At 41.2% G+C, this 15,607-nt stretch overlaps 1 protein-coding gene across 1 annotated transcript; it reads left to right on the plus strand.

The window, feature by feature from the left end:
• Nucleotides 1–2,129: 2,129 nt before the first annotated feature.
• LOC110207430 (putative speedy protein-like protein 3) lies at nt 2,130–6,620 on the plus strand. The gene is made up of 6 exons (XM_078149147.1): nt 2,130–2,190; nt 3,160–3,357; nt 4,166–4,224; nt 4,518–4,603; nt 5,292–5,466; nt 6,511–6,620. Exons 1-6 carry the CDS (start codon nt 2,130–2,132, stop codon nt 6,568–6,570), a joined length of 639 nt encoding a protein of 212 aa, XP_078005273.1. The 3' UTR covers nt 6,571–6,620.
• Nucleotides 6,621–15,607: the final 8,987 nt, after the last annotated feature.

Genomic DNA, 15,607 nt, shown 5'->3' on the forward strand with positions numbered 1-15,607 from the left:
GTTCAGAAAAATGCAGTGATTGTATATATGAACTTTATATCTATATGTATATGTATATACACACACATATATACACAATATGATAGGATCTATATAAATAAGCATGCCAATGAAAAATAAAAACGCAAAAAAGAAAAAAGTAATAGATTAATATTTTAATTATATTAAGGTATTTGGGGGAATGGAAAAATTTCATGTCTATACATTAGTCTATTGTAGAGATGAATAATATAATTACAATTGATTTTAGATCTTAACTTCTGAAAATTTATCAATGACTTCATCAAAATTGATCTGTGCATATTCATGTCAGTAGACAATATAATTAGATTTGTCCATCTCTCTTTGCTCATAGTTGATCAAAGAACACTTTTAAAATTCATTTTAATTTCAAAAAAATTATTTTTCATGAAACAACTGTTAAACAAATTGTTAGAAAAAAGTATTAAGCAAGAAGATGTTTGGCAGTAATTTATAAAAATTCCATTTCAGAAGGGAATTTTAATAAACCTGAAACATCTGCAAAAGGTTCAATTCAGGCAGCTAGTGAATTGAATCACTAATGTAACATTTCATTTTCTTGACTCATTCTTTAGTTTCCAAAAAATTAGCATAAAAAGAAGAAAAACATTCCATTTTAAAGATATTATTCAAATATTTCATATATAAACTAAAGTTTTCGCTTACCAAACAAAAATATTATATTTCATGGTTCACAGTTTGACTGTTTTAAATTTTAAACACAAAAACTCTAAGCAGTCACAAACATTTACAGAGCTAACATAACTCTAGTTCTGTTTTTTCATCTTTACAATTATTGTACTATCATTGTTTATGTCAAATCTATTGTTTAGACATGAATTTTACTACCATAGGAATTGTAGACATGAACTGTTCCCAAAGTGAACTGAAAGAATTCCAATTCAATCAATCATTTATTTAGCACCTACTATGTGATTCAGTTTCAACAGCTCCAATCTGACCTGTTTGAACATGCAAAGTAATTCAATTCAATTCAACAAGCATTTATTAAACAAATTCTGCACCTAGGTACTGTGCTAAACATCAGGGCTACAAAAACAGTGTCTTCCCTTAAAGAATTTACATTCTACTGAGGGAAAACAAAATACATGTAGGTAAGTACAATAAAAGATATATAAAAAGTAAATACAAAGTTAAGGGGGGGATTGCTAAAAACTGGGGAAATCAGGAAAGGCTTTGTGTAGGATATGGCACTGGATCTTTGAATGGATAGGATTCTAAGAGTTGAGGAAGTTGAGTAGTCCAGGTACTAGAGATAGCCTGTACAAAGTCAGAGGCAGGAAATGGAATGTCTTCTTTAGAGACAGCAAGAAGGTCTTCAAAGAAATCATACTACTAAGGAAAACCAGAGTTTGTTCACCACATTACCATGGTGAACAAGTAATGAATTGGAGCTGGAATATATAGTAAGATGCATCAGGGAAATAACATAAAATAATTCTGGAAAGATCAGTTGGAACCAAACAGTGAAGGGTTCTAAATACCAGATAGAAGGAGAGAAAACCAGTACATTGTCATGGTATGGAAGATGTAGTGGGCCCAGCAGGCAAAGCCCTGCACTAGAATAAGGCAAACTGGGCTTCCCTATCATGAAGGTTTAAGTAAACCGCTGAACGCCCTATATTGCCTTCCTTCTCTCAAAAGAGAAAGTTGCAGATGCCTTCTTCCTCTCAGAAGTATTAGGAGAAAATGAGATTTTTGGTGGGAAAGCAATTGGAGATAGAGGTGTAATACAAATAGATGTCATCATTCTTAGTACAGGAGTTGGTACTTGCAACTGTGCAGGTCATATCACCAGTCAGTATCCCTCTTATGCCCCCAATGTCTTCTTGACTGCCCTTTCCAACCAAGGGGCAGTTCTCTGGGTGGAATGGTCTGATGTCACCAGGGGCCTCCTGCCTCGGAACCTTCAGAGCTGTTTGGACCTAAACACTTAGCTGAAGTCAGTGCTCCATGGCGATGCTAGTTGTTTGGTGAGAGAGAAACGGCTATTGAATGGTCTGAATTGGTTCAGAGACCTGGAGGAACCCACCTAGGTTAAAAACCAAGCCATCCCTGTGATACCTTGAGCCATCTGTCCCCAAACCATGTTCTCAGTAAGGATCCCCAGGGTGGAGATCAGCACAAGAAGTGCTCTGGAGACTTCAGGTAAGTGAACTAGGGTCAGGTGAAGTTGTGAGGGGAAGAATTTTAACGTTATGAAGGCAGATTGAGAAGGGAAGAGAAGAGGGTAAAAAAGGAGGTATGAATGAGACCAAGAAGGAGAGAAAACAAATTTACAGAAAGACCTATACCCCACCATAGAACAGAATTCTGCTATGGGATCCTGAGAGAGGATGTGCTAGGGGCAGAATAGTGGGGAGAAGATACAAGAAAGAGCTGGAGTTCTCATTGTGCTCACTATAAAGGATAAGCTCAACATGAATATATTTTGTCCTGCAAAAAGTAAGAGAAGAGATTAGGGAACAACCACTGTCACTTTGTTTGTGTATTATGCTAGGTTTTTTTCCCTAATCTAATCCCAGTTCAGTGCAGCATTTAGACAGAGCTCTATCCAAAGATTCGTGGTGGATGTGATTAGGCTATGGCACCCATTACCTACCAACAGTGACTTGCACACAAGAAGTTACATAAATGATGTCATCAAGGACATATATGGCCAGAAAAGCAACAACTGGCCATATAGCAAGGGTGATGAATAAAGAGATGGACAGCGCAAATGTCACTGCAAAGATATCCACACAATAGTAAAATGCCTAGAGCAAGGCCTTCATCACATTAGGCAGATCTATGGAAGATTCGTGGGAGGGTGTGGTCAAGAATTACACATGGATAGATTGTGATCTGTACTGATGGAGTACCTGCAGCAATGAGATCACAAACCTACTGAAATATTCATACCAAGGCAGCAGGTTAATGGAGTCACTCATTCCCTCTGCCTCCTTACATTAGCTGTCAATGAGGGCCCAGGCTTGGCCACCATCTCTTCCTGCAGTTGCCAGGTGTCCTGGTAGGCTCAGGGTCAGAAGGGTGAACTGGTGAGGTGGGGAGCCGGGAGGAGAGAAGATAACCTAGGTTGGTCTCCTCCCTGTTCATGAGGGATCTCTATTCCTACAGCCCCACAGGACAGCGGCCCTCTAGCCTCCACATCCACCTCCCCAGGGTGTATCCCTAAGCTGAAGGCCTTGAGGAAGAGGGCTCTGAAGAGGGGCATGTGGGCTGTCACTAGTATGGAAGGAACCAAGCTCTGCATGAAGAAGAGAAGGAGAGGCAATTTCCGCCCTGAGGATCAGGAAGCCTTCTACAGACTTCTTGGTGTGTGGCTTGAGCAGACTTTGGGGATTTTCCACAGGGAGGTTCCATGGAAGAATGATCAGTCGCTCTAATCTAGCTCCTGGGAATTACATCCTAGTGACTGTCAAAACTCAGTTGAGGTAGGGGGCAGATCACTTGGCCTCCCCTCCATGGGGCTGTGGACTCTTCTTTCCTCCCCCATTGTAGTGGTTCCAAGTGAAATGGGCCCCTGCCCACCACTTACCCTCTATTGAGTTCTTTCAGGGTAAAACAAATTATACTTCATTAGATCACACACCATCCAAATCCATTGGTCCCATATTCCCATTCGAATGCCATCAGAAAGCACCAAAGTGTGGGCAAGAACAAAAACAATTGATTTCACTTCATACAGTCCTACAGAAGGACAGTCTTCTAACCACCTAAGGTCTTATCCTTGGTCCTTGAGGCTGCTGAGCCTTCATTTGTAGATATACATTTAGAGATGCTCATTATTAGTGGTAACAACAGAGAGGAAATATCTAGAGACAGGAAGCCTTACAAGGAGTTTATGACTTGCCAAAGGTCATGGAGCTAAGAGGTAACAGAATCCCAGTCTTCTGACTCTTAAGTTCTGTTGGGGTCCCCCCCCCCCACAACACCACTTCATAGTAGAAAAAGCTTCCTCTCATAGACCCTATTCCTGACCAGAGAAGGAAATATGGCAGGACTTTCAGCTTCTCTTCCTTCCTGAGACTTCTTTGGGAGTAAATTTCTCCTTCCACCATACTGGGCTTGGTCTTCTCAGTTCTGCCATCCCATGCCTCTGACCCATTCACTCCCTCTGCAGAGGATCCTGTCATCCAGAATTTCTTGGAGGCTGACGTTTTCCTAAGAGTGTCTGATAAGGTAGGGAAAGCCCCAAAGGGTGGGACCTGCAGAAAAACTTAGGGGAGTGGGTATGACAACTTAAAATTTCTCCCTGATCAGAGCGAAGCCATTCATATAAGAATTGCTTATATGAAGATAAGAGAAAGGAGAAATTTGGGCAGAAAGACTCCAGGGGATAGTGGCAAGGGACATGATAGGGGAAATAGGATTCCATTCTTGTCATGTCAACTGAGCTCACTGACTCAGTTCTCCATCCTCCTCCTGTTCCTTGTTCTCTTGGATCTTAACATATCTCTCTCTGTTCTGGACAGTATCTGCTCTCCATGGTGGTTGAATATTTTGGCCGAGTGGGACTCCCAGGAGACTGCTATAATAGGATTCATTTCTTCCTGGCCCTGTGAGTACCATCCCTGTCCCCCAACTCTAAAGAAAAACTTTGTTGCTCTTCTTTTTTCTGGTCCAAGAGAACACTGAGAAAATCTGCATTCCAGAGAGACCTCCCTAACCTCTAGGCTCTATCTATCTTTTCCAGAGCAGGTGCTCTGATGGATTCCCAATACAGTCTTAATTCCTTGGTACGTCCACATTGTGCCCCTGCTCATGGATGATAGGACAGGAGACTTAAATTAACAGACAACTAAGGCTCCCACCCCAGGGAGGGAAAGATAACCACCTATTAGGAATGTGATTAACAAAGCAGCCAGGGCTCCTCCCTACTCCCTCCACCTACTAAATACTCGTTAGCTGACTCTTAGAGGCTAAAATACAAAAGAGGATTTTCTGGAGAGTATACAAAAAGTAGTCCCTGAAATGGTGTGTTCTCGGTCATAGATGAAAGTCACCACCCCACACATCTTCAGCATTTCAGATTCTTTCCTATTGTCTCTTTGGACTCCAGGCCAGTCCTTAGAAATCAAGTCCTTCCCATCACCATTGTCCTGAGCTGGTACCAAACTAGTTACCCAAGGGCCAAAGTTTCCCTTCCATTCATTTCCTTTTCTAGAGCTATCTCTTCCACACAATCTGAGGACTAGAGATGCTATTGAGGAGGAAACTAGATGAATATTTTCATTTCTCTATACCAGCTATATTGCCTGTGACATGGAGGAAGACAACCCTGTCTCCAAGTGGAGCATTTTCCCTTTTGTGCTTGGAAAGGAAGACTGGCCCATCCTCTATAAAGAATTTCTGAGGCTACAAGCAGACTTCTTCCATGCAATGGGTGGCAGAGCCTGGGTCACCCCAGAGATATGTGAAGAGGTCAGTTGGTGTTGGGGGCAGGGAAAGAAAGAGGTGATGAGGTAAAGACAGGACCAGGACAAATCATCTGAGTACACTACATTTCTATCAGTACATTTCAAAAGAGTAGGGAGGAAAGGGAAGGGGGAAAGTATTAACTTCACAACAATGTACATTAGACTTCCCTTTATGCATAGCACATTACTGTTGAACTGAGCTTCTTGCTGTCCTTTGCATACAACAGTCTACCTCATGTCTCCAATGGAAATGTAAGCTCTTCAACAGTAGGAGCTCTTTTTCATTTGCCTTTGCATTCCCAGTTCCTAGCATAGTGCATTGTTCATGAGAGATACTTAGTAAATTCTTGCTGAAGGGGGGAGGGGAGGGGAGGGAGAAAGGAAGGAAGGGAAGAAAGAAGGGAGGAAGGAAGGCAAGGAAAAGAAGAAGAAAGAAAGAGAAAGAGAGAAATAAAAAGAAAGAGAGAGAGAAAGAGAGAGAGAGAGAGAGAGAGAGAGAGAGAGAGAGAGAGAGAAAGATATTAAAGGTCTACCTGAAACCCTCATGAAGAGATTCCTCTGAAGTCTGAAAAAGAAAACTTCCCCTCCCCCCACCCCATCCCACCTCTCCTTTCTTTCTATTGCATAAGTGGAATCTATGGACAAATCAGAACTTCATTCCCTATCTTATGACCCTAAGTCTTGGGGACTGTTGACTCTATAGGAGTGTATATTCAGTGACCAAGGAATTGGGTTACCCTATTACTAGTGTTCCAGGAATGGACTTGGAGAGATGAGGGCAGATGGAGTTGGGGCATGAGGTGGGAAGAGGAAGGACAAAAGAAAGCCCTGAGATAACAAAACTAAGCAATCCCTTATGTTCTAACAAGCTGTTTCATGATCCTCCCTCTTCCTCCATTGGATGACCAAACCACCTAACCAGGACATCTGATTGGCATTCACTGAGGGACCTGGGGAGCATATCCTTATCTTAGAACCCTCTATTCCTCACAAATAGTCCAGTTCATGGAGGAATGGGGCCCATCAACCTCTCATGTTTACCTTTCAGATCCAGGCCCAGAATCCTCTTCACTGGGTCTGGACCCGAGAACGACACTACCTCCCCTAGGTTCCCAGAGTGGAATGCCTAGGCCAGGGAGGCAGAAGTCGTAAGAACAAGGAGCAGGGACCTCCAGGTGAGTGTGGGCCCAACGAGGAGCAGCTCCCACTTTCCATGGTCCTAGAGTTACTCCTTAGCTGCAATGGGACTGGGGCAGGGGTAGGGGAGAAACAACTTTAGGAATGAAAAACTTCAGAGTTTTTAACTATGCACTTAGTAGTGCAGTGCACAAAGTGCTGAGCCTGAAATTAGAAAGACCTAAATTCAAATTCAACGTCAGACACTTAGTAGCTGTGTCGCACTGGGCAAGTCATTTAACTTCTGTTTGCCTCAATTTCCTCAGTTATAAAATGGGGATATTGCTTAGCACAATACCTGGCACATAGTAGGTACTAAATGCTTATCTCTCTTGCCCAAATTAAAATGTTAAAAGGTGGCTGAAGCTATTCAAAGTAATATCTAGCATAAGGTCACAAGTCACAGGATTTAGAGCCGGAAGGGATTGTAAAGATCATCTAATCTCACCCTCCCATACCAAATGAGATAACATAGTTAACATATTCTGCAAACCTTAAAGTACTACATAAATGCAAGTTATTATTGTTATTAATGTTATTATTATTAGAGGTGAGGAAATTGAGGCCCAAAGACGTACAATAACTTGCTTGAGCTCATACATCTAGGAAGGCAAATTGATAGTATTCCAGGACTTGCTCTTTGCTTCTGGAGACAGTGTCCATCATCACTATACATTTGGGAAGCAAGAGAAGAAAATAAATAAACAAATAAATAAATGAATGAATGAATGAATGAATAAATGAATAAATAAATAAATGAATAAATAAATAAATAAATAAATAAATAAATAAATGTAGATATAGATACACACATGTATATATATGTATATATATACACATACATATATATACATACACCCACATTCAAAATGCTATCATCCTATATGTTCCCTATTTTATTATTATGGAGAATGAAAAGCGTTGAAAGTATTTCTTAGAAAGGTATCTCAAGTACAGTTTTTTTCCACAAACAGAGGATGGCCTAGATGACCTCCCAAGGTCTTTTCCAGCTCCAGGATTCTCTGATCTCAGAAGAAAATAAGATTCCTGCTACTAAGAGTGGGATATGGGGGGGGGGGTAGGGATAGAGAGAGAGAATGAAGATGTGAGATTCTTAGAGAAGAAATAACTAAAATCCGTTGAAACCCAATAAATTTATGTTGATGGGAAGAAGTAAAGGGAATGATTAGGACTTCCTGAAGTGTGTCTGGGATGGAGGGAGGACCAGTTCAAGTAACTGGATAAGGAAGAAGGGAATGACCCTTTCCTCAAATCTTCATTTATAACAGAAACCAAGAAAGAGAGGACCTAATGGAGAGCCCACCAAAAGAAGTGTTCCATCAAAAGCAGGTAGAGAATTAGGTGTCTTAGAACAAAGGGAGTTGTTGGCTAAAAGAGAACAAAGCAGAGGTGATGGGAGCTCTAGGAAAGGCAGGGAGGAGGAAGGGGTAGAAGTAAGGGAAAATGAAAATTTAGAGTAAGCAAAAGCTTGAGGAAACTTCACAGAATTAGAATAGATATGTACAGGAGAGTGGACTGCATGAGGAAATGAAGAGCCTTGACTTGAGGAAAGTCATTCCTAGCATACTAGGGACTGGGAGATATGCAAAGTTTAGAATAACTTCATTCTCTTCCCTCAATGAACTTAGAATTAGCAAATATTTAGTCTTCTCTAATCCCCAAAAAAGACTATCTTTTCCTTCTTGTTCATCCTTTCTTCCCATCCCCCCTTTCCTAAGTGAATTTTCAAATCAATTCAACAAGCATTTATCGGACACTATGTTCCAGGCATTATGTTGGATTTGGGGAATATTAAGGAAAAAGTTGTTCCTGCCTGTGAGGAACTTACATACTACTAGAAAAGGTTAGTGTAGAATGCCTGTGCACACAAGGAGTTGCACATGAAAGCCAAGGTCCTTGCCCTAGATGGACTAGCAGTGGAGGAATAGGACCCAGGTGCCCAACACCTTTAACATATGAATACATGGCAGTAGACACAGATCACATACAGCAATCTCTCTGAAGGGGAACCAGTCAGGTGGGGGCAAGTCCTTTAAGTTATCTCAGTGATTAGAGATAGAAAAAGAGCCTGGAGGAGCTAAACACTGCAAAAAATATCTACCCATGGGGAAATAACTATGGAACTGTCTCCATGATCAGGTGCTAGATGAATAAGTTGCAAGAAGTGACAATCCCAGATAGACTGACCTTAAGGCAAAGTGGGAATACATTTTTCTGATGCTCTTGTGTTGTTAACCTGAAATTTGAGAGTATTGGAAAATAGGAGGAAAGAGAGAGAGTTTGGGCAGCAAAGGAAGGGAATAGATGGAAGAAATAGCTATCTATTCGAAATTTCCTAGTGGCTTGGCATCATTGGAATTTTCTCACCCTGCTTGGTGAAGGTCACCCATCTGGCCTAAAGAAAGACACAATGAAGTGAAGTGAAAAAACATAAAAGATTTTCCTTCTATTAGGACACTGGAGCTAGGCAGAACCAAATAAGAAAAAGCCTAAGGAGGGACCTAGAGAGAGGGGAAGAAGCCACACATCAGGGTACTGAGGACACCAGGGCAAAATATATAGTAGGAACAACCAGATCAAAACATTCATGAAGACAAGGACTGTTTTACCTGAACTTTGTGCCTCCCCCAGGTGCCTAGTATAGTGCTCTGCACACAACAAAGGCCCTTAACAAAGGTTTGGTAAATTGATATGATCCCAGGGAAGGATATGGAACTAAAAACTCCAGATGATGGAGCTGGATCCAGAGAAAGCCCTCTGGAATGAGCCAGTGGAGCTTAGAAAAACTCAGTCTCCTTGGGGAAGAGGGAGAGAGAGGGAGAGAGAGAGAGAGAGAGGGAGAGAGAGAGAGAGAGAGAGAGAAAGGAAGGAAGGAAGGAAGGAAGGAAGGAAGGAAGGAAGGAAGGAAGGAAGGAAGGAAGGAAGGAAGGAAGGAAGGAAGGAAGGAAGGAAGGAAGGGGAAAAAAGAGGGAGGAAGGAAGGGAGGGAGGGAGGGAGGAAGAAAAGCCTATTTCTGTGGGGGTCTTATTTCAAGCCCAGATGCCTATGTTCTCTCTGTATGAGGTCCTTGTAGTGCTGAAAGAATACAGGATTCACTGTGAGAGCTTGGCCTGGCTGGTGGCAGCAGGAGACAAAGAAGAGAGAAGAAGAGGAGTTAGAAGCCCAGCTTTAGAAAGGGAAGGAATCCCAAAGGAAGAGAATTCTGCCTGCAGCGAGCAACGGTCCCTGCTGCCCTGAGGTGTGAGGTTGACCAGAAGTTGGGGAATGGGGGTAGGACTAACCCAGTGTAGATATGCTTCACTTTACAAAGTAGGTGTGTCCATCAATTTTTTTTTTATAAATTTAACTATATTTTAAGTAAATTAAGGGATCTGGCTTTTTAAGAGAAAGCCCATTGTGAAATCTTTTGTAAAGAAAGTGATCAGCAATACGTCCCCACACATATTTTACATACATATTCACACATATATACTACTACCAGTATCTAATTTATCTTTTGTATAAATCAAGATTTTCATGTATTGGGTTTACTTAAATAGGATTATATCTTTAATAGAGAGTAAGCAATCAAGTGACCAAAGCTCTAAGGGGATTAATGATGAAAGTGCTTAGAGGAATTGTCATTCATTGGCCTTCACTGCCTCTGGAATGCCACTGTGCTTGATGACACAGACCCACTTTAGGAGAGTGACTGGCAGGGTATTGCTAGGAAGAAGACACGAGGGAAGAGGAGAGAACACTAGGGAGGCCCATCCTGTTTTACTGTGGAAGGTATTTGGTTTTTTCCTGTTTCTTCTTCACTCATCCTTTCCTTATAGCTCCACAACCGCAAAACAGCTGTTGTCTCCCACCTTACGCCAGCGGTAGCTGATAGGACAGTAACTCCAGAGAGATGAGTTCAGTCCTCCAGCTTCTCTCTGAAAGGAAAGTCACAGGGCTTAAGGGGCTATGCCTGGTCTGGCAACCCTGGCAAAATGAAACAGTGCTCCGGGTATGCTCAAACCTTTAAATGGGCATAATCAACTGGCCCCCAAATCTATGGTTCACTGGGTGTGGGAAGGAAGCACTGTGGAAGGAGCAAGTGATGGTGGTACTGAAGAAAAAAGAGCATGCAAGTAGGAACAAGAACTTGCAAATGGGGCAGTATGAGAAGCTAAGAGGAGGAACAAGAGGTGCAAGTAAGAATGGAAGATGGAGAACAGAGGTGGGGGAGGGGCAGAAAACAAAAGAGGAAGGGCTTAATGAAGAGTAAAAGGAGAGGAGGAGGAATAGAAGAGGAGAAAGGGGAAAGAAAGGAGCAAGTGAGAAGGAAGGAAGGTGAGGAGGAAGAAGAAAGTGAGCAACCAGGGGAGGAGGAGAGGAGATGAGCAAATGACAAATGTAGGAAGGACATTGGGGAGACTTCTCTGTTTCCTTGCAAGGAATCCCTGGACTGGAGTATCCCAGAATATAATCCATCATTCATTGCTGTTGGAGTTAAAACCTGCTGCTTCTGTTTTGGGTCCTCTGCCCTGGGTATGAGCTAGGCAGGAAGCTCATGCCTTCCTGCTACCTGTTAGCAAACTCAATCATGTTTACAGAGATATTGTTTCTATCTCTTAAGGCTTGTTTTATGGTTATGTGTATATACACTACATGTTATTACCCTTTGGTCTCTACCAAATAAATCACCCTTTTGAATTGAGAATATTTGTATGGGATATTATTTCGTGGGCCATTGTAAAGAACAGACATTGTATTTTATTGGATATCGTCCCTACTAGGCAGATACTTAGGAAGCATTTTCTTCCTGGTTCAATTCAATTCAACAAACACTTAGGTGCCCACTATGTGTCAGAGTCTGGGCTAGGAGCTTGGTATACAAGCAAGAAAAATGAAACAGTTCTTGCTCCCAGGAAGTTTTTGTCACTGTTCACTCACTCATCCCTTTCTCGAGTTTAGTGTTTCCATTCTTTAGACTGTAAACTTTTGGAAGGATACAGTTTACCTTAAATGAAAAAAAAAAGGTATGAAAAAGGTTATGAAGGCAGGAATGAAAAAAGCAAACAAGCAGGGAAAGAAGGAAGCATTTATTAAGCACTTACCATGTGCTAGGCACTCTGCTAAATGCTGGGGTTACAACTGCAATCAATAAAAATTCACTAAGAATGTACCACGTGCCTGGCATCGTGCTAAGTGTTAGGGATACAAAAAGAAGCAAAATCTCAGCCCTTAAGGAGTTTATAATCTAATGGAGGTGCTTACGAAAAGAAGACAGTCTCTGCCCTCAAGGAACTTAAACTCTAATGGAGTAAAACCACACAAAAGCAGTTAGGTGGCACAGCAGATAGAGTACTGGACTTGGAATCAGGAAGACTCATCTTCATGAGTTCAAATATGACCTCAGACTCTTACTATCTGTGTGACCTTGGGCAAGTCACTTAACCCTGTTTGCCTCAATTCCTCAACCGTAAAATGAGCTGGAGAGGGAAATGGCAAACCACTCCAATATCATTGCTAAGAAAACCCCAAATGGGGTCACAAAGAGTTAGATACAACTGAAAAATGACTGAACTGAAGACAGTACAAAATGGAGCTGAAAAGGGATGAGGGCAGGGGTGGGAAGAGTAGAGGAAGATACCTGACAAGGCACACTGTTTTTCAGTCCAGAAACTCAGGAGCAGAGAGAGCCCCAAGGAGAATGGAATTTTATTGGTGTTGGTCCTTACATAAAATGGAAACCCTAGACCTGTAATGGGTACAAGGACAGCCTTTATTCCATTCCAAATTAAATGCAAAGGAAACCTTTAAACAATCAGTACACTTCTCCCTGTCTGGTGGGTCCTACTTTCCACAAGATCCTAAGGCCTTCTAAACTCACCGTACCACACTATTATTTGGACCGCCTCCAAAAGGAAAACACACTTGAGACTGACAGCCACCCTTCCCCTTCCCATAACACCATGTGGTCCAAATAATTCAAGCTCATATCAGAGGGAAAAGTCCAGGTATCTTATTCCTCCATGTCATGACTTCAGTTCCATGCTGCTTTCCCAAACACCAGGGACCACAAGCCCAAACTGATTCTCTTGCTCACAGGTAAGCTGCCACAAAAATTTCCTTGTGCTCAAAGGGAAGGCAGTTCCTTGGGGTTACCCAGAAGGCAACCTCCAAGTCTAGGACCATTCAGGAACTTCTTCCTTCTCTAGGAGGCGGTGACTCAGGAACCCCTAATGCTCTGATCATGTTGTTCCTCTCTCCGTAGAAGCCGTGTGTTTGAAGAGGTTCTGCAGATACCTCTACCAGGCTGAGGCCAGGAACTCTCCTTAGTGGCATCAACACTAGCACGTCCACCTCTGCTATAAGGCAACTAGTAATGTTTCCTGACCCAACTCCACTCTAAGTCCAGTTGTGTGTAACAGAGCTGCCCCCAAAATGTAGCATGGGGTTTCATTGTATGGCTTGATTTGGTTCATTGGGCAGCCAGAACAGATGTATCTCTAACTTCTTCTCCAAGGGAGAATTTAATTCCTGCCAGAAAGGTAAGCAGGAGGTTGGACCAGAGATTAGCTACTCTGTTATCCTCAGAGAAAAGGAGCAGGCTAAAATTTTATCTATTTACTTCCTTAAATATTACCAGTCTAAGGGATGTAGTTTTGAGGTTCAAGTTAAACTTCTGATCACTATTCATTATTGAGGAAAGGAGAACCCCAAGCTGTATATCCAATTCAAGGCTTAACTCTTTTCTCATTTAATACCGGTTCCACGATCAACACACACAGCAAATAAACCCATTTATCCAAATCAATAGCAACACAAAAGTCAAAGAAAGTATACATATGGGAATATATACCAGACAATAGTGCCTGGAGGCTCTCTCTTACCAGGAGCAAAGCAACTCAGCTCAACCTACAGAGAGAGTCCCAGATCTCACCCAAAGGGAAATTCCCAAAAGTCTCTATAGTGTAGGAAGCTGAGAATAGAGACATATGCAAAGTTCTACATGTCAGTTTCTTCCCAGAGTCTTTTTTCCCCTTCAGCAACCTAAAATGGGACAGGTTTCTTCCATCTTCTCTCTTGAAGCTGGAAGCAGAAGATCCTGAAGAGAATGAGAAGCAGATATCTGTCATCAACACTGCCCCACCCTTCATGCAGGAGCAGTGGCCTTGATCTCCACTTGTGAGGAGAAAGTCCCATACCAATGGGCTTTGGGGCTCAGGTTACATATGTTTTCACAAAAACAAAAGGAAAAAGGGACTAAAAGAGTCTGCAGGATCCTTTTTATAGACCTAAATCAAATTACAGTTCTCATAACATCATCCATCCCATGACAGGAGCCAGTCAATTCATCTTGAAGGCAGTGAAAAAAATCCTTAGGAGGTATCACCTTTTCATAGGGGAGGGTGAAATCAGAAGCCCTAAACAAAAACTTACAATTCTATAAGTTCAACTAGTTGATAGGGGAACTTTCTGATCAGCCTTATACATACAAAGTAATGCAAAGCATTTTCAGAAGGGAAAAAGCACAATTTCAAGACAAAAAAAGCATTAGTATATGATTGTGCTGGAATACTACTGGGCTATAAGAAATGATGAGCAAGATGTTTTCAGAAAAACCTGGAAAGATTTACATGAACTGATGCAAAGTGAAGTGAGCAGAACCAGGAGAACATTGTGCTTCGAAAGAAACTAGAGATTCTATAAAGCCAAGTAGAGAAGAGAGAACATGCCAGAGGTAAGTGGGATCAGTAGAACAACATTTGAGATTTAAAAAAAAAATTCACTTTAATTCCACAAGAATAAATTAAATGCCCTACTGGAGTCAGTCACTCTGGTAAGTGCTGGGGATATAAAGTCAAAAAAGTAATCTTTACTTTTGATGAGAACTCATATTTATAAAATGTAGCTCCTCAATCCTACAGGGGAAAAATTGACTTTTAATAGAAAAAATGGCTTTCAAGTATTTCTGATATAAAGAGTAGAGCTGAGTAAGAAGTTTAAAATGCAAACACAGGAGTTAAGAGAAACCTAGAAAGGTAAATTTATTTGGACAATTAGAAGGGGATATATGACAATGTAGGGCTAACATTACGATGGGGTAGAAGAAACAAATTTTCCATCAGTACCTTAATGTCTTCAAATGGTATTAAGGCAGTTAAAAAAGAAAAATATAGGATTTGAGGGGTAGATGGGTTCTCTTATGAGGGTTTGAAGAAAAGGAAGAAATGGGAAGAATATACTACCATAAAAATAAGGAAGAAGAGGTAGAACTAAATGCATGAAACAAAGAGTATACAAACATGGGGAAAGGGTAGGGGAGTGGGCATCAGATCAACCTCATTGTTAAATAAAATAAAGGAGGATTGAAAATACACACATAATTTGGCATAGAACTACATCAAATTCCACAAGGGAACAAGTAGGGCTATAGATGAGGGAGAAGTGGTTAAGAGAGAGTATAATCCCTATAGAAAGAATAGTCACAAGTAAAACCAGCTTCCTGATTCTAAAGTGAGGAGTAAAAGGGAAAAAAAATTGCTTGATTGTTTATTTTTGTATGAGAGGATTTTTTCCCTTTGTTTTTCATTGGGAAAGATGAGAGGAGAGGGAGAGTTAGCAATAATAAGGCCCCCAAAAAAGGGCCATGGGAGCATTTTTTAAATCTACAGAAGAGAAGAGAAAGAAGTTCAAAAGGAAGCAAAAGCAAAAGAGACAGTTCAAAAGTAAGTGACATGAAATAGAGATTCACAATTTCCTTTTTTCATGTTCTGTGTATATGGAAAAGCTCATGTTTCTTAGTATTTAAGTTTGGAATTTAAAAATAAAATTTTAAGCAATTTTATTTGCATCTTTCCACAGATTTTCCATAGAAGATCCACCCAACATTGGGAAGACCTCTTCTAATTATTGCGGGATTTTAGAGAGGTACAATCTCCCTTTTGCTCTCACGTTCATAGCTGATATCTGGA

Source organism: Phascolarctos cinereus, unplaced genomic scaffold, assembly GCF_003287225.1.
Source record: "Phascolarctos cinereus isolate Bilbo 61053 unplaced genomic scaffold, phaCin_HiC Scaffold_2;HRSCAF=192, whole genome shotgun sequence".
NCBI classification, from domain to species: domain Eukaryota; kingdom Metazoa; phylum Chordata; class Mammalia; order Diprotodontia; family Phascolarctidae; genus Phascolarctos; species Phascolarctos cinereus.